This window comes from Lodderomyces beijingensis, assembly GCF_963989305.1.
Source record: "Lodderomyces beijingensis strain CBS 14171 genome assembly, chromosome: 8".
In the NCBI taxonomy this organism is placed as follows: Eukaryota; Fungi; Ascomycota; class Pichiomycetes; order Serinales; family Debaryomycetaceae; genus Lodderomyces; species Lodderomyces beijingensis.
The window spans coordinates 1-18,553 of record NC_089977.1 but is presented as its reverse complement, the minus strand read 5'-3'; the positions used below and the strand labels follow the sequence as shown (position 1 = coordinate 18,553).

Here is an 18,553-nt window from a genome sequence, read left to right as displayed (position 1 = left end):
CAGAATCCCTGTAGAGGAAAGGAGGAAAAGAGGCAAAGAGCCGTGGGGGGGGCGAAGTGGTGATGGAGGTTTTTTTTTAACTTCTATTGTTCCAATTGGTGATTCCTTTGTTATCTCTGTTCCTTACCTTCACCCACTCAATGCGCCTGCTGTGTTAATAATAGCACACTTCTTCCGCTTCTTCTTCCGCTTCTACCACTTCCCATTGTTGCTACTGCTGCCGTTGGCGTTGTTCTAGCTCCAGGGCTATCCTACCCGGTGGAGTGGCATAGTTGTTGCAAGCTTAGAAGAGTCACAGTCACTTTATAACCAGCCCAGCTAATTACCCAACACTTGGTAGCCCCATTCTGCCTTGCAACGGAGAGGTAAAAAAAAAAGAGACAACGAGTTGAACTCCAACAGCACCTTTCAGCTAGACAAGTCGAGCTTCAGCGCCAGGATCCTCTCCAATCAAGACCCCGTTTCATCGCCATTTGCCCGTTTTCTCGTTCATAGGGACACGGACCAGAGACAAAGAGAAAAGAAGGAAAGAACAGAGGGAAAGGAAGAAGGAGCGTGGATTTGGCGGGAAACAAAACAAGCCACTTCTAGATATTCATTTCGTCACTGCCTCGATATTATCACCACCGATTGTTACGACGCCATCGACTTTCCAGTGGTCGAAGCTGTTTGCTGTCAGTCATATAACCCATAACCTGTCGTTTTCGTCGTCTATTCATTTACTCGTTTACTCATTTTTCCAGTTGTCGCCCACTACAGTTGAGCATTCATTTTAGCCGCCGTTTATTTCCAGATATGAGCCATTCTTCTTCGCCAAACAGGAGCTCCTCCATATTTGGCTGGGCCAAGAACTTGAGACGATCTCACTTTCTTTCCAACGAGTCTGTTGACCAAATAAGCGATAACGACTCCATGTCGAGATTCTCACCAACTAAACTGATAAACGCCCCTCAATCAGCCATTATGTCCGTTTCCTCTCTAAATCAGGGCCAACTGCAACAACAACTGCAACTGCAGCAGCCGCATAATACCCACCTTCAACCACAGCGAAGTCCATTAAGCATACCTCATAGTAAAGGAGATGCCATCAGTCATCATGAATTGAGCTATGAAGCAGGCTCTCCTCCTGTAAGTAGCGCCCACTATCCACAAAACCTGATACTACTGCACCAACAACAACAACAACAGCAGCAACAACAACAACAAAGCCTACCAACTTCAAACTATCTTGGTACTTCGCCAAACTCTGCAAATCATGACTTTTTACGGCCTCTACTCAATCACAAACTGAGATCAACCAACAACGTTTCCAGAGTACGCTCCAATTCCGAAACAAGTATAAGAAACCACCGAGATTCTTTTTTGCAGAGCAATTCTCTAGTTGAAGAAAACTCGAAATACTTTGGTGTACCACTTCAACTCGCTCTAAATGAGGCATCTGCCAAAATCTCGGTTTTGACAGGCGATCAATCTGATGGGTTACAGTATGGGGAAATCCCCATAGTTGTCGCCAAATGCGGTGTTTATTTGAAGAAAAACGGATTATCTGTTGAAGGGATATTTCGGGTAGGCGGCTCATCAAAGAGATTAAAAGAGTTGCAAGTCATATTCAACACCCCGCCAACTTTTGGTAAGAAATTAAGCTGGGACGGCTATACTGTTCATGATGCAGCATCGATTTTGAGGCGATATTTAAATGCCTTGCCTGAACCGTTAATTCCACTAAACATGTATGAAGAGTTTCGAGCACCACTCAAGAATAGACCAAGAATTATTAGTTATATGAAGTATAAAGCAGAGAATCCATCAAAATCAATTAAACAAAGAAGCGGCAGCGAGTCTCTTGAGCCGTCCCAAATGTTGACAGAAGCAAATATGGGGAAATTCAACGAGAACAACAACAATAACAACAACAACAACAACAACAATTCAAATAGTGAAATACAACGGGTTCAGGCACAAGCACCAGCATCAGCACCAACACAAGCAACAGCACAGACATCAACACCACAAACAGCATCGTCATTGCCACAGCAGCAGCAAGTTTCTCACTCGGAGCGAGAAGAGTCTCAACAGCAGGGACCTCTATCCAATCCTCAAACGAGTGAAGAAAATCTCAGTCTCCGAGATAAAAAGAAATCTAAAAACTATAAAAAATTAACCAAAGAAGTCCACTCGGGAATCGGGTGCTATAAAGAATTGGTAAACCAACTCCCCACTGCATCCAAACAACTATTATTCTACATCTTGGACTTGTTGGCCATGGTCCAGAATAACCTGAAACAGAATTTAATGAGCGCAAGAAACCTCGCGGCCATTTTTCAGCCGCTGATTCTTTCGCACCCTGATCATGACCTCGACCCCGAGGAGTATGCATTATCACAATTAGTTGTGGAATTTTTGATTCAATACGCCTATAAACTATTACCCACCCACATCAAAGGTGCATCCCCGGCAACTAATCCCGTTCAAAGAAATATGACCCTGGATAAACTGAAGTCGCAAAGTTCATCAGATTCGCAGTTGAACGAGTTTGCACAGCAAAAGGAACCCATGGGAGGGAAAACCCAACCCTACTCGGAACAACGTGAATCTCCCAAATATTACCGTCGGCATTCCAAAAGTCTCGGCGCAGATGCCAACCACGATGACTTGGTCGTGGGGTACCCACAAAACACCTCCCACCCCATGCCATTTGAATCCGATATGGAATACGATGTTTCCGACGAAAACGAAGTAGGCTCCGACGTTGATGATTTATACTTCCAGCAAATGAGACTTAACGACGACAATATATCCAAAACAAAGCGCAAGAGCACCAGCGAGCATGGTCCTGCTACTAAGCCCACAGCATCCCCATTGCAAGAAGAGGAAGAGGATCCAGTATCGATTGTTGTGACCAGTCCCCTGAGCAGCTCCGTTCCTAAAATCAACCAATGATCAAAAAAAAAAAAAAAAAAGAAGGAAATGATCCACATGACTCGCGATGCCACGTTTATAGTATAAAATCTATGTAATTTTGGAATGTATACCACTACCAACACCTCCTCTCGAATCATACCTTGAGGGTATGGAAATGCTGAATTTGGAAGCGCAAATAAAACGAAAAAAATCAAAAAAAAAACCACCACACATCACCGCGGTGACCAAATACTATCCAAGTAGTCGAGATACACACACACACCGAGGAATCAACATGTCGGACGAAGAACCCATAGTGGAAAAGGAAGAGATGGAGGATTTATTTGGAGATGAAGAAGAAGAAGAAGAAGAGGAAGAAGAGAGAAATGTTGAATCTAGGGCACGTAGCGATACAGAGGAGATTTCTCAAAATGTTAGCGAGCAAGAGGAGACCAGGGGCAAGGCAAGGGCCAGGGCCAGAGTCGAGGAAGACGATGATGACGAAGAACGAGAAGAAGTTGAAGATGAAGACGAGGAAGAAGAAGTGGAAGAAGAGGAGAAACAAACTTTGGAAATATCATTACCACGTCACGCCATAAGTCTGATAAGCGAAGGAACCAAGATATTGAGAACGCCGGCGCATTTAAACATAGACCCGCACCCTTTTGATCCATCCAAATTCAAGGAGCAAGTTGAACAAAAAGACGAGGAACGAACCAAACGCGGGTTGACGTCAAAACAGATATACAATGACCAATTGGCTGAAAAATTGATCAATGAAACTACCGTGAGGTGGAGGTACCACAATTCGGGCAATGACGAGATCATCAAACAGTCCAATGCCCATTTTGTCCAATGGGATGATGGCAGTGTCAGTTTGAAAATTGGCAACGAGATGTTTGACGTGAAAAGTTTGCCTGTTGTTGACACCTTGTTGGTGAGGTTACACAAGACAGCCGAGATTTTACAAGGCGACTCCCTTGTTGAATGCAATATTAATCTCCTCCCCGCGTCGAACGACTCGATACACAAGAAATTGCTTCAAGTGATGAAAAACGTGCAATTTAAAGACAAGATCTTGAGCACCACCACCGACGACGATCCGTTGAAAAAGCAGAGACTCGAAGACGAGAACGAGAGAAAAAGATTAAAGATGAAACGGCAGTTGGAGAACAAACGACGCCAACAGGAAGAGAAATGGGACAATGGACCGGGACCGGGGCCCAGAACTAGCACGTCTAGAAGATCATATGCCTATGACGACGACGAAGAAGAAGACGGCTATGATGCAGGTGGAGGCGAATACGACGAAGGCGACGATTTTGTAGCTGGAGACGAAGAAGACATTGAACAGTACGACGAGGACGACGAAGAAGAAGACGACGGAGAAGGAGAAGGAGACATGCGCGGAGAAGCCGAAGAAGAAGAAGAGTTTGAAAAAGGAGCCGAAAGATTGAGGAAATTGAAACAAGAAGGCTCCTCCAGATACAAGGAGACGGAAGAGGACACCAGGAAAAGAAGAAGAATCATCGACAGTGATGACGAGTAGAGTAGAGTGAAATAAAATGTCCAAAGTCACGTGCGTTTTTTTTCTTTTTCTTTTCAGTCCCCCCGGGCGAAATCTCGTATCTCTCGCTATGGCGGACCCTTTGTCTCCACCCCCCCCATACCCCACGACCATGTTGAAACCAACAAGATTGTTGCTCTTGGGGGCACCAGGGTCCGGCAAGGGCACGATCTCCAGGAAACTTCTCAAGCGGTTCCCTCAGCTACACTCAATCTCGTCGGGAGATGTTCTCAGATCGCACATTTCACGAGGGACAAAGATCGGACGCGAGGCCGAGACGCTTATCAAAGCAGGGTCGTTGGTCCCTGACTCAACCATGATTGGCTTAATTGCTGAACAGCTCAAGGAGCTTGGCGGTTTGAATGGAGAAGCCAGCTGGTTGTTGGACGGATTCCCGAGAACCTTGTCGCAAGCGCAGGGGTTAACGGAGATTTTGGACGCGAGTGGAGCCGATTTGAACATGGTTGTCGAGTTGGACGTTGACCAGGAGATAATTCTACAACGGATCGATGCAAGATGGGTCCATTTACCGAGTGGCAGAATCTACAGCTTGGACTATAACCCACCAAAAGTGCCATTCACGGATGATGTAACGGGTGAGAAATTGGTCAAGAGGGACGATGATAACCCTGAAACTTTCAGCAAAAGATTACTTGTATACAATGAGGAAGTTGGACCGTTGCGCGAGTACTACGAGACGTTGGGAACCTGGCACCGAGTCAGTGGCGACTCAAGCGACATCATCTACCCGAAAGTTGAACGTCTCTTGTTAAGGGACTGATGGCACGTGACTGGTGGGTGGTTTTGATGGGCGCACCGCTACCAAGTGCGTACAACCTATATAGAAATACTAGAGATAGAAGCAAACGAATACCATTGACTACTCCCACTTCCATTTCTTTTCCTCCTGCCTCTTCCACCCGCTGGAAAAGCTCGATGAAGTTCTACATAGATGATTTGCCTGTGCTATTCCCGTATCCCAAGATCTACCCCGAGCAGTATGCTTATATGAGCGACATCAAAAAGACTCTCGATGTGGGGGGCAACTGCATCTTGGAGATGCCTTCCGGTACAGGCAAGACCGTGTCGTTGCTATCGCTAACGGTGGCGTACCAGATGTTCTATCCGGAAGCGAGAAAGATTGTTTATTGCTCGCGGACCATGTCGGAGATTGAAAAGGCGTTGATTGAGTTGCACAAGTTGATGGAGTACAGAGCAAGCGAGTTGGGCTATGTGGAAGAGTTTCGTGGCTTGGGGTTGACCAGTAGGAAAAACTTGTGCTTGAACCCGTACATATCGCGGGAGAGGAAAGGCCATGTTGTCGACGAGATGTGTCGACGTGTCACCAACGGCCAACTCAAAGAAAAGATTGAAAAGGGGATCGTTACCTCTGAAATGCAAGAGCGCGATCCGGAAAAATACGACTTGTGCTCGTGGCATGAGAAATTGTACGAGTTGGATCCTCACGATTTGATTCCCGAGGGTGTCTATTCGTTTGACGCGTTGATCAAGTACTGCAAGGAGATGGGTACGTGCCCCTACTTCACCGTGCGTCGGATGATCCCCTTCTGCAACGTGATTATTTACTCGTACCATTATTTATTAGATCCCAAGATTGCCGAGCGGGTCTCACGAGAATTGTCCAAAGATAGCATCATCATTTTTGACGAGGCCCACAATATCGATAACGTGTGCATTGAGTCCTTGTCGCTTGACTTGACCGAGGACACGCTAAAGCGTGCCACGCGTGGAGCAAACAAGTTGGCCGACGCCGTGAATGAGATGAAAGCTCAGGATAGCGAAAAATTGCAGAACGAGTACGAGCAGTTGGTGGAAGGGTTGCGGCAGGCGGAAGTTGCCCGCGACGAGGAATTGTTCATGTCGAATCCTATCCTACCGCAGGACTTGTTGGACGAGGCCATTCCGGGGAATATCAGAAAGGGGGAGCATTTCGTGGCGTTTTTGAAGCGGTTTATTGAGTATCTCAAAACGAGGATGAAAGTGTTGCACGTTATCAGTGAGACTCCCGCGAGTTTCTTACAGCATTTGAAAGAGTTGACTTATATTGAAAGGAAACCGTTGCGGTTTTGTTCCGAAAGGTTGAGTTTGTTGGTCAAGACGTTGGAGTTGAGCGAGATTGAAGATTTCAGCGCGTTGAAGGATATTGCCACGTTTGGCACCTTGGTGAGCACCTACGACACGGGGTTCCAGTTGATCTTGGAGCCTTTTGAGACCGAGGGGAGCACCGTCCCCAACCCAATCTTGCATTTCACTTGTCTCGATGCTTCCATTGCCATCAAGCCCGTCTTTGAGAGGTTCTCCTCCGTCATCATCACCTCGGGGACCATATCTCCGTTGGATATGTACCCCAAGATGCTCAATTTTCAAACGGTGATTCAAGAGTCGTATGCCATGACCTTGTCGAGACGAGCGTTTTTGCCCTTGATCATCACAAAAGGCGGCGACCAGTTGGCGTTGTCCTCAAGATTTGAGATTAGGAACGACCCTTCGGTGGTGAGGAATTACGGGTCGTTGTTGATTGAGTTTTCCAAGATTACTCCCGACGGCATGGTGGTGTTTTTCCCGTCCTATTTGTACATGGAGTCGATTATCTCCATGTGGCAGTCGATGGGCGTGTTGGACGAAGTGTGGAAGCACAAGCTCATATTGGTGGAGACTCCAGATGCCCAAGAAACGTCGTTGGCGTTGGAAACGTACCGCAAGGCGTGCTCGAATGGGAGAGGCGCAGTCTTGCTTTCTGTTGCTCGTGGTAAAGTCTCGGAGGGGATCGATTTCGACCACCATTACGGGAGAACAGTATTGATGATTGGGATCCCGTTCCAATACACCGAATCGAGGATCTTGAAAGCGAGGTTGGAGTTTATGAGAGACCACTTGCAAATCAAGGAAAACGATTTCCTTTCCTTCGACGCCATGCGACACGCCGCCCAGTGCTTGGGCCGTGTTTTGCGAGGCAAGGATGACTACGGAATCATGGTTTTGGCGGACAGAAGATTTGCTCGAAAGAAGAACCAGCTTCCCAAATGGATCGCGCAGGCTCTATCTGACTCAGATACGAACTTGTCCACCGATATGGCGTTGGCTACTGGTAAAAAGTTCTTGAGGACCCTTGCCCAGCCTACAAACCCAAAGGACCAAGAAGGGGTGTCGGTTTGGAACCTTGCCCAGTTGGAGGAGTACCAAAAGCAGTTTGACAAGCAGTTTAGCAAAGTGCAAGTTGTAGAGGAGAAGCAAGACGACGATGTGGATGAAAACTTGAATGGCACCCCCAAGACGTCTGGTGCTGATGATTTCATGGATATAGACGATGAGGACTTCGACTTGTTGTAAATAGTTCCCTTCCTTGTCGTTTCCTCCTTCTTCTTCCTTGGTTTTTTTTTGGTTTTTTTGGTTTTTTTTTTTATTAGTAGCACAGTGTAAGAACAAGACCAATAGAGATGTCGTTAGTGTTGGAGATTACATGCACCAACTTGAAGTTGGGCAACCTGGGCTCGAAAGTTGCTGATATCTTTCAAGTCAACTATAGAGGCACTGCGTCCCGAGCGCAACTACCTCCGCAATTTGAATTGGACGACCATGCCTTGGGTGTTGATGACCGCGCACGGCTAGTGGAGCAACTACGACCAGAATATGCCACTCTATCCAGCGAATGCCAGACGAAGCAGGGGACATGGCTCCCGTTGAGAGAGGCGCAACTTACAAAGCAGCTTCTTCGGAAGATCATCTACAAAGCATTGTTTCAAAAACTGTACTCGTCAAAGCGCGTGTTTATCGTTGATCATGATTATTCGGAAAAGATGAAGGGGATCATCTATGAGATCTTCAAGGAGTTGAAAGCCAAGTCCGTTGTGTTTCTTCCTTGGTCAGTGTTGGCTGTCCTCGGAGCCGACCAGCGGAATGGATTGGTGCTCAATTTCACGATGGAGACGTTGAAAGTTCAAGTTGTGGTTGATTTAAGAGTGATTTACACCACAGAGGAAGTTACCATCAATTGCCTAAATAAACATGAAAAGCATTCGGAAATAGGGCAGATTATTGAAAATACAGTCAAGGGAAGCGCCATCGATCTACGAAAGTGCCTCGGTGAGAATGTAATTATAGTTGGCGACGAAGGGAATGATAACCATGACATTGATTTGACCTTGGAGAAAGAGGCGTTTGAAACTCGACTAAATGTTGGATGCTGGGCTGCGTGTTCTTTATATTCACAGATTTCTACAACGTGGCAAGACTATAAACCATACCATGAGTAGGTAACTTGAAGGAACGAAAGCAATGATTTATTGTCTTTCGGTGATGCCTCCTGTTGCCTCAAGCCTTGATGGGTGCTTTGGAAAGTGTTGAAAAACTCAGAGTTTTTACAAATAACAACAATAAATCAATATATATATACAATGAACAACAACAACCATACTATATCTATTTAGCCAAGGAGGTTATCGTCAACGATTGCATCTGTCCCAATAAATCATCAATCTTGCCATCTAGTATCCCATTTGCGTACTCGTCTCTCGAGTTGGGGTCCAAGTACTGCTGTATCTGGGCCAAGCGTGAGTAGCCCTCGGTACAAAACCTCATCTGGATGTTGACCAAACTCTCAAAGGACGGGTCATAAAAGGGCACCCTGAGCGCAATCAACTGGGGCAACTCGTTCTTCAACTGGGTGTTCAAGTCCTCGTAGATCTCCTTGGCGACGGACAATTCCTTTTCGGCCTTGGGCAACTTTGTCGCATCCTTGCTGGGTTTGTCAATCAACCTGCGCACTTTCGACTTGCATTGCTCGTAGTCGGTCTTTTTATGGGCTCTTTTCTTTAACGCTTCGTCGATATCGACAAAGTAGTGGGCGAATTTCGTCACTGGGTCCAACACCGTTTCTCTGTATGGGCCATCTAGCTGCTTCACCGTCTCCTCGTCAAACTCCGTGACACACTGCTGGTAGTAGGTGCCCAACTGCGTGTATGCCGACTGGCCCTGCTTGGACTCTTCGTAGAGATTGGCAACAATCTCGGCAATCACCACCTGCGACCGAGTCACGGCCCTGATATTGTCCAAGTAGCCCTTTGACGACTTTTGCAAGCTGTCTCCCGCCGCCTTGAGTGTCTTGTATCTCCGTTCCTCGGTGTCAAAGTCCTTGTCCATGGTCTTGTCCACGCTCTTGACCGTGACCGAGGCTCCGGCCCTGTTGATTGCTTTTTTGAACCCGCCCCAGGACATTGCTTGAGTGGTAACTGAGCAGGAACTAGTATGGAGAGGGTCTGGTTCGTTTTCAATTGGTGTTGTTGGCTTGAAGATCCACTTGAATACCTCGTATCAGGAAAAGTGGCTGATTCTGGAAGTGGACATGACGCACGATTTTAATATCGTGAGGATAACAGCAACAACAAGGACCAACAAGGACCAACAAGGACCAAGACTACTTCCACTGCCACCACCAAGCTGAAGCGAAGCGCAACATGTCAGCCGATGATTCTCAATTGCCGGCACTCCCACTGCCGCTGGATGAGCAGCTGGAGGAGAAAGAACGCAAGATTCGGCAAATTTTGGCCTACAAGGGCAGATCAACGGCGTTGATCCACAACATCAAACAGTTGCAGCAGTTGAACACCAAGTATGAGAACGACCTAGTCTACATCCAGGATTATATCAGCAAACTACTCAAATGATTTAGGGGAGAGATTCTGTCGTTAACGTCAAGTTGGACATAACGGAGGTTTCAGGCAGGGGCCAGAGTTGCGCTTTGGTGTCAACACAATCTTGCTAGGCTGGACCCTGGGAAACTGGATTTTAGCAGGAAGCTATACCCCTTTGCGGCTTGCAGTGGTGGTGAATTATAGGCGGGTCAAAACATGGACCGCTCGATAGACTGGCGCTCGCTTTAGCAGAGGAAAGATGTAGACCTGGCGTTCTGTTGTTCTGTGCATCTGCCAGCTGGCACCTACTTAAAGTAGAATAGCACTGGGACGCTTTGGTTCACTTGGCTGTCAAAAGATGAAAATCACGCTATAACAGCAGAACAATATATGACACTCTCGTGCAGGGAATGCTCAACTTTTCAAAGCAGACCGGCTTGCCATGCTTTGCACCAAACTAGCAGCACGTAATCTGCTTTGACCGGTTGGTTCATTCTGGTATCTTGAGAGTCGCACCTTTGATTGCAGATTCACGGATGGTAAAGTAGTGGGTATATATGTACAGCCTGTGCTTGCGTTTCCACTTCAAATGCCAGCTCGGCAGCTGACTCGCAAGATTTTGCATGAACCTGGAAATAATGTTTTCCAACATGGACAGGCCTACCCAATGTGCAATGTATGCTTTATCGCTAATCATTTGTTCGGATAAATGCGTTGCTGGCAGCGGCTACAAGAGAGGATGTTGTGGTTGAGAATGCCAGCGTGAGGTGGACTCGAGTCAACCGGAGCGCCATCATCATATGTTGCAAAAAGGTGAATGGAAAGTTCTAAAGTTGTTTGTTCGAGAGTCAAAAGTGTTGTGCCTGTGCCCCCCCTCCCCTGCATTTTTTTTCATATGGTTGTACAACGAGTTCTCAAAAGATGGACGCTGAGAGGGCCCATCTACATATGGCATTTGCAACTTCCACCGCTTGTTAATTCAACTCTAGTGCTCACTCTTTTGGTGACAATCGCGCCACTTGACTGCAAATAGTTTCAACCCGGTCCGATTGGTTGTTGTTGTTTTTTCACACACGCAACCAAAAAAACGTGCTTGAGCAGGTTGAGAGTGTGGGTCCTCTCCTTCATGTGCCCTGGATGTTACTGGTCGAAATGAAAAGAAAACGCACTCTAAATGAGCTTCTCATATCTGGCCCAGCTCTCGCCTTTCAAAGTGGATAGCATATCCCGAACCACGTAAGACTCTATTTTGTTTAACTGGGTTACCTCCCTTGCCGAGCTCCCCCTCTGTCTTAGCAAGTGACCCATTGATTGTCGTTCTGGGCTAGTTTAAACTGTGAACCATCAGCGCCCTGAGGAATTTGTTGTTGTTGGTGCGAACTTGCGTATGGGAGGTTGCGTTGCACAAAAACCCTTCAAGGTTTCTAACCACCGTTTACTAGTCAAAAAACGAGGATGTGCTTCGTTGATACATTGGCGGCAAGTTTGAATGAAGTAATGAAAGAATTGCAGTGGTTTGGATACTTCCAAGCTGCTGCCCTTCTCGCCCCTGGAGAGTCAAATTGGCGTGCCAACAGCCTAGCTAGGCTAAAACCTCAACTTCTCGAGACCAGTCAGCTTATACAATACCACCACATGGCTTGATTTCAGAAACAAAGATTAAGGTAGTGAAAGTTGCATGGATTGACTCGCCGCTATAAACATAAAGGGGTTTTAAAAAGCAGAAGGATTAGCAAAAGTAAAGAACCGAAAATAAAAAAAGAGTGTTCAATGTCCATAGAAGTGATAGCATAGCACCGAAAATAGAAAAAAAGCAAAGTAATGATATTTGACCGAAAAGAAGTGAGAAAACCCCCGTGGGACAAGCTCTAGAATAAATATGCCAACGGAATGGCCAAGAGGGCCAACAACGGCTTGTGGTGGTTGGCAATGGCCGCTGCAATGGGTATTGGGCCGGCAGTTCCTTGCGCAGTACTAGTACTGCTACTACTGCCACTAGGTTCAGGGAATCTGGTAACTTCGATTGAAGTGATGGGGCCGAAGGTGGTGTAAACCGAGCTTCCCTCGGTAACAGTGGTGAGGCCGGTGGTGAGAGTAACCTCTGTGCATGTATTCTTTGAGCATTTCGAGGTGGTGATGACGGTGGTTTGAGGACCGGTGGTGGTCGTAGTGTATGAGGTGGTGGTTTGAGGACCGGTGGTGGTTGTAGTGTATGAGGTGGTGGACTTGCTTGTGGTTGTAGGACAGAAGGTGGTGAGTGTCGTGGATCCTGTGGTGATGGTGGTGACGCCAGTAGTACGAACAACTTCTGAACAGGTGTGTTTGGAGCAGACCGTTTCTGTGATAACTGTGGTCTTGATACCGGGGTTTGTCTTTGTCTCCGAGATAGCACTGATCTCGGTAGAGGTCAAGGGGCAGAAAGTGGTGTAGGTGGTGGTTCCTTCTGTCACGGTGGTGACGCCAGTGGTTTGTACAACTTCCGAACAAGTGTGTTTTGAACAGCTCGTGACGGTGACAACTGTTGTCTTGATACCGGTGTTTGTCTTTGTCTCCGAGATGGCACTGATCTTGGTAGAGGTCAAGGGGCAGAAAGTGGTGTAGGTGGTGGTTCCTTCTGTAACGGTGGTGACGCCAGTGGTTTGTACAACTTCCGAACAGGTGTGTTTTGAACAGCTCGTGACGGTGACAACTGTTGTCTTGATACCGGTGTTTGTCTTTGTCTCCGAGATGGCACTGATCTTGGTAGAGGTCAAGGGGCAGAAAGTGGTGTAGGTGGTGGTTCCTTCTGTAACGGTGGTGACGCCAGTGGTTTGTACAACTTCCGAACAGGTGTGTTTTGAACAGCTCGTGACGGTGACAACCGTTGTCTTGATGTCGGTCAGCGTAGATGGAGTCTCCGAGATGGCACTGATCTCGGTAGAGGTCAAGGGGCAGAAAGTGGTGTAGGTGGTGGATTCTTTGGTGACAGTTGTTACACCGGTGGTTTGGGTAATCTGTGTGCACACATGGCTAGAGCAGCTGGTGATGGTGATGACTGTGGTCTCGATTTCAGTCAGTGTGGATGGTGCAATAGATGACAGGGACTTGCTAGATAAGCTAGAGCTTTCAACACTGCTAGCACTACTTGATGGCTGGCTGGTGGAAGACTCCAGTGTGCTCTCAACGCTGGAAGTTGCTGATGAAGACACCAAAGAGCTAGAGCTGCTTTCTGAGCTGCTCACACCTGTTGATGAGGAGGAGGTAACCTCTGAAGATGAAGATGTGACTTCGGAAGATGAAGATGTGACTTCCGAAGAAGATGATGACGATGTAACTTCCGAAGAAGATGATGTGGCTTCAGAAGAAGACGAGGATGTAACTTCCGAAGAAGATGATGACGATGTTGCTTCTGAAGATGAAGATGTAACTTCTGACGATGATGATGTGACTTCGGAAGAAGACGACGAGGTAACCTCTGAAGACGAGGATGTGACTTCGGAAGACGACGAGGTAATTTCTGACGATGATGATGTGACTTCTGAAGAAGATGACGAGGTGACTTCTGAAGAAGACGACGAGGTGACTTCAGAAGACGAGGACGTAACTTCTGACGATGATGATGTGACTTCGGAAGAAGATGAAGATGTAACTTCTGAAGAAGATGACGACGTAACTTCTGACGATGATGATGTGACTTCGGAAGAAGATGACGAGGTGACTTCAGAAGACGAGGACGTAACTTCTGACGATGATGATGTGACTTCGGAAGAAGACGAGGAGGTAACTTCAGAAGAAGACGATGTAACTTCGGAAGATGACGACGTTATTTCGGAAGATGATGATGTGACTTCGGAAGATGATGATGTGACTTCAGAAGACGAGGAGGTGACTTCTGACGATGATGATGTGACTTCGGAAGAAGACGAGGAGGTAACTTCAGAAGAAGACGATGTAACTTCGGAAGATGACGACGTTACTTCAGAAGACGACGAGGTGACTTCTGAAGAAGATGACGAGGTGACTTCTGAAGAAGATGACGAGGTGACTTCTGAAGAAGATGACGACGTAACTTCTGAAGAAGATGACGACGTAACTTCTGACGATGATGATGTGACTTCGGAAGAAGACGACGAGGTAACCTCTGAAGACGAGGATGTGACTTCGGAAGACGACGAGGTAATTTCTGACGATGATGATGTGACTTCTGAAGAAGATGACGATGTGACTTCGGAAGACGACGAGGTAATTTCTGACGATGATGATGTGACTTCTGAAGAAGATGACGAGGTGACTTCTGAAGAAGACGACGAGGTGACTTCAGAAGTCGAGGACGTAACTTCTGACGATGATGATGTGACTTCGGAAGAAGATGAAGATGTAACTTCTGAAGAAGATGACGACGTAACTTCAGAAGACGAGGAGGTGACTTCTGACGATGATGATGTGACTTCGGAAGAAGATGATGACGAGGTGACTTCCGAAGAAGATGATGTGGCTTCAGAAGAAGACGAGGAGGTGACTTCTGACGATGATGATGTGACTTCGGAAGAAGACGAGGAGGTAACTTCAGAAGAAGACGATGTAACTTCTGAAGACGACGAAGTAACTTCTGACGATGACGACGTTACTTCAGAAGATGATGATGTGACTTCAGAAGACGACGAGGTGACTTCAGAAGACGAGGAGGTGGCTTCTGATGACGTTGAAGAAGTTGAACTGCATTCTTTGGATGAGTGGCTGGTAGATGAGCATTCTTTAGTTGTTGAACAGTCCTTAGACTTTGAACAGTCCTTAGTCTTTGAACAGTCTTTAGTTGTTGAACAGTCCTTTGTTGTTGAACAGTCTTTTGTTGTTGAACAGTCCTTAGTCTTTGAACTGTCCTTAGTTGTTGAACAGTCCGTAGTCTTTGAACTGTCCTTTGTTGTTGAACAGTCCGTAGTCTTTGAACTGTCCTTTGTTGTTGAACAGTCCTTAGTTTTTGAACTGTCCTTTGTTGTTGAGCAGTCCTTAGTCTTTGAACTGTCCTTAGTTGTTGAGCAGTCCTTAGTCTTTGAACTGTCCTTGGATTTGCCGTCGGAGCATGAAGTGGTGGATGACGTTTCGGTGTGCTTTCTCTTTGCAAGTGCAAAATCATCCCCAAAATCCTTATACCTCAAAGCAAGTGCGGCATGGACGAAAACGAGCAACCCGACAACAAAACCCTCAGTGACTCTCATGATCAATTGGACCTACCAGCAGGGCTTCAAGCGAGCGAATGGCGTTGTTGGATAACGACTTTTTCCACAAACCGTCATTTTGTAAAAAAAGAGGGCATTTCATCCTCTATTTAAGTGGGAAGTTGTCCCCACCATGCACGGTTGGACGAGTAGGTACAAGGATTCTCTTTTGGCTATTTTTGCAGCAATCTGAGTTGTCACTTGTCGACGCGAAATGTAGTGGTTGGAAATAAACCATGTTGTTGTTTATGACTTTCCTGTACCTCGATGAGGCAGTTCCACTGAAAATGGGGAATTTTCGTTTGGCGAATGAGTGGGCATGGTTGGCCAGTCGATGAACGTAGTGGCACTGTACACTCACCCACGGGACATGGCAGTCCACCCAGTGTTGATGGCCAAATTCGGGGGGCATTTTTTATTTTGACTGTTTGGGCGAAATAGAGGCCATGTTTAAAAGACTGGACGAAAGTTACGGTTTAGTGGCTTTCATCGCGGATCTTTTTGTTGGTCGACATCCTCGAAAGGCAAGTTACCACCAGTTGTCGGAAACACGCCGTACCATAGCCCAGTATAGGACCCTGCTTCTAGGGACCACCGTTGCCGCAATTGAGCTCTGTTGTGAAAAGTACTATGTCTCAAGTTCCCAAACTTTTTGAAAAGTTAACAAATGGCTGCTTCACCAGATTGCGCGGTTCATTCGCCAATCAATCGTTGTTGTTAACAGGGGGGGAGGTTTTGTTTCCTCGGTTTGGTTTTATGCAGCTTCAACATTGCAACGAATCACGATCCTCGCCAGGTGTGTCCGGATATTGCCTATTTGGTTGTTGCAGTAAACACTTTTGGAACAGCAGCTGTGACGATAGTTGGTTTTTGTTGTGTCTTTCTTTGGTGGAGATTTGCGGCATGAAAATCGCCCAGGGCACGAGAACTTGACCACAGTCGCCCATTTGCTACAATTGGACACCCCTTTGTGGATCCTTGAGCAACGTTATTTTTGGAATTGTACTTGCCGTGTGTGATAACTAACCGAGTGTTATCTTGAGGGGGGGGTTCAGTCGTCAAGAAGATCGTCCTCCGGGTATCTGGGGATGGAATAGACTTCACGCGTAGACGGGCGCACGTGACGTTTGCAACCAGGAGTGTTTTATTTTCTGCCACATGAGTACAAGGTGGTGCCCAGTGGTACAGACCAGGCAGAAGCACAAGCTAAGCCGGACGCTTACTTGCAGATAACGATTGTCAACGGTGCAGTGAGGACGGCGGAGGCGGGGGACGTTGGCTTTGGGTTCATCTTAGGCCGACGATTTTTCAGTGTTTTCAAAGTGAATGATAGCTCGGGGAGGTTGTAGTCAAGACGATTATAGTGACTAGAGCTACGTTGGTGAGTTACAACCACCTTGTGAGTAAGTGGGAAATCACAGCCCCTCAGCGATGGAGTAGTGATGGTGAAGGGCAAAAGAGCGGGTGGTCAGTCGAGTGCATGTTGATTTCCTCGGCTCTTGAAATCGAGGTCCACCTTTTTTAATCACACCGCGCGTGCCAAGTAGCACTTAATACGTAGTTCTACTGATCCGGTGTATTAATGACAAGCAAGAGCTGGGTAAGTTTTGTCATTCCGAGGTGCTCACACTGGGAAGCTTTCTTTTTGAAGCAAAAACGAATGAAGTGCTCTTGTTTGTGCTCACTTGACCCCCTACTTTTGCAAGTTGACCGTAGCTAGAAGTTCAAATTGGTACGCAAAGGTCACGACTGGAGTCCACAAAAAAAAAATAACCATATGAGTGAGATAGGTACCGTGACGAGCAGAGACCTATGACGTAGAGGACATAAACTTCACATAGGATAAGAGGTAGTTGTTTAGCTATCAGCTCAAAGCAGGCACTACCATTGGTTAAGTCATATGTAGGTGGTGTTTCATTTCGAGGTACCCATACGGGGAACTTTGGATGAAATAGATGCAAAAATGTTGAATTTGCCTTATCAGCTAACTGGGTGAGATGGTCTATAGAGGGTTCAGCCAGTACAGTGATACCATTATGGGATCAACAGCAGCATCACGGTTGGGTGTATTGGTGTGGGTGCAAAATGGCCCCCAGGATGCACATAAACTCTGGTGTAAGGATGCACATAAACTCTGGTGTAAGGATGCACATAAACTCTGGTGTAAGGATGCACATAAACTCTGGTGTAAGGATGCACATAAACTCTGGTGTAAGGATGCACATAAACTCTGGTGTAAGGATGCACATAAACTCTGGTGTAAGGATGCACATAAACTCTGGTGTAAGGATGCACATAAACTCTGGTGTAAGGATGCACATAAACTCTGGTGTAAGGATGCACATAAACTCTGGTGTAAGGATGCACATAAACTCTGGTGTAAGGATGCACATAAACTCTGGTGTAAGGATGCACATAAACTCTGGTGTAAGGATGCACATAAACTCTGGTGTAAGGATGCACATAAACTCTGGTGTAAGGATGCACATAAACTCTGGTGTAAGGATGCACATAAACTCTGGTGTAAGGATGCACATAAACTCTGGTGTAAGGATGCACATAAACTCTGGTGTAAGGATGCACATAAACTCTGGTGTAAGGATGCACATAAACTCTGGTGTAAGGATGCACATAAACTCTGGTGTAAGGATGCACATAAACTCTGGTGTAAGGATGCACATAAACTCTGGTGTAAGGATGCACATAAACTCTGGTGTAAGGATGCACATAAACTCTGGTGTAAGGATGCACATAAACTCTGGTGTAAGGATGCACATAAACTCTGGTGTAAGGATGCACATAAAATCTGGTGTAAGGATGCACATAAACTCTGGTGTAAGGATGCACATAAACTCTGGTGTAAGGATGCACATAAACTCTGGTGTAAGGATGCACATAAACTCTGGTGTAAGGATGCACATAAACTCTGGTGTAAGGATGCACATAAACTCTGGTGTAAGGATGCACATAAACTCTGGTGTAAGGATGCACATAAACTCTGGTGTAAGGATGCACATAAACTCTGGTGTAAGGATGCACATAAACTCTGGTGTAAGGATGCACATAAACTCTGGTGTAAGGATGCACATAAACTCTGGTGTAAGGATGCACATAAACTCTGGTGTAAGGATGCACATAAACTCTGGTGTAAGGATGCACATAAACTCTGGTGTAAGGATGCACATAAACTCTGGTGTAAGGATGCACATAAACTCTGGTGTAAGGATGCACATAAACTC

General features: G+C 46.4%; 8 protein-coding genes across 8 annotated transcripts; 7 read left to right on the top strand and 1 right to left on the bottom strand. All coding sequences in view use genetic code 12, as the record gives it.

Moving 5' to 3' along the window:
• Window positions 1-963: 963 nt before the first annotated feature.
• LODBEIA_P57690 (uncharacterized protein) lies at window positions 964-2,940 on the top strand (the record flags this gene model as incomplete). Its single annotated transcript, XM_066976137.1, has 1 exon — window positions 964-2,940. One exon carries the CDS (start codon window positions 964-966, stop codon window positions 2,938-2,940), a length of 1,977 nt encoding a protein of 658 aa, XP_066832707.1.
• Window positions 2,941-3,196: 256 nt separating this feature from the next.
• Window positions 3,197-4,450, top strand: LODBEIA_P57680 (uncharacterized protein; the record flags this gene model as incomplete). The annotated part of the gene is made up of 1 exon (XM_066976136.1): window positions 3,197-4,450. The coding sequence occupies one exon, from the start codon at window positions 3,197-3,199 to the stop codon at window positions 4,448-4,450; it is 1,254 nt and encodes a 417-aa protein (XP_066832706.1).
• A 130-nt stretch (window positions 4,451-4,580) lies between these two features.
• Window positions 4,581-5,249, top strand: LODBEIA_P57670 (uncharacterized protein; the record flags this gene model as incomplete). Its single annotated transcript, XM_066976135.1, has 1 exon — window positions 4,581-5,249. One exon carries the CDS (start codon window positions 4,581-4,583, stop codon window positions 5,247-5,249), a length of 669 nt encoding a protein of 222 aa, XP_066832705.1.
• Window positions 5,250-5,275: 26 nt separating this feature from the next.
• LODBEIA_P57660 (uncharacterized protein) lies at window positions 5,276-7,819 on the top strand (the record flags this gene model as incomplete). The annotated part of the gene is made up of 1 exon (XM_066976134.1): window positions 5,276-7,819. One exon carries the CDS (start codon window positions 5,276-5,278, stop codon window positions 7,817-7,819), a length of 2,544 nt encoding a protein of 847 aa, XP_066832704.1.
• Window positions 7,820-7,926: 107 nt separating this feature from the next.
• Window positions 7,927-8,742, top strand: LODBEIA_P57650 (uncharacterized protein; the record flags this gene model as incomplete). Its single annotated transcript, XM_066976133.1, has 1 exon — window positions 7,927-8,742. One exon carries the CDS (start codon window positions 7,927-7,929, stop codon window positions 8,740-8,742), a length of 816 nt encoding a protein of 271 aa, XP_066832703.1.
• Window positions 8,743-8,908: 166 nt separating this feature from the next.
• On the bottom strand, window positions 8,909-9,703 carry LODBEIA_P57640 (uncharacterized protein; the record flags this gene model as incomplete). The annotated part of the gene is made up of 1 exon (XM_066976132.1): window positions 8,909-9,703. One exon carries the CDS (start codon window positions 9,701-9,703, stop codon window positions 8,909-8,911), a length of 795 nt encoding a protein of 264 aa, XP_066832702.1.
• A 239-nt stretch (window positions 9,704-9,942) lies between these two features.
• LODBEIA_P57630 (uncharacterized protein) lies at window positions 9,943-10,152 on the top strand (the record flags this gene model as incomplete). Its single annotated transcript, XM_066976131.1, has 1 exon — window positions 9,943-10,152. One exon carries the CDS (start codon window positions 9,943-9,945, stop codon window positions 10,150-10,152), a length of 210 nt encoding a protein of 69 aa, XP_066832701.1.
• Window positions 10,153-13,149: 2,997 nt separating this feature from the next.
• LODBEIA_P57620 (uncharacterized protein) lies at window positions 13,150-15,369 on the top strand (the record flags this gene model as incomplete). Its single annotated transcript, XM_066976130.1, has 1 exon — window positions 13,150-15,369. The coding sequence occupies one exon, from the start codon at window positions 13,150-13,152 to the stop codon at window positions 15,367-15,369; it is 2,220 nt and encodes a 739-aa protein (XP_066832700.1).
• Between the last annotated feature and the right edge of the window lie 3,184 nt (window positions 15,370-18,553).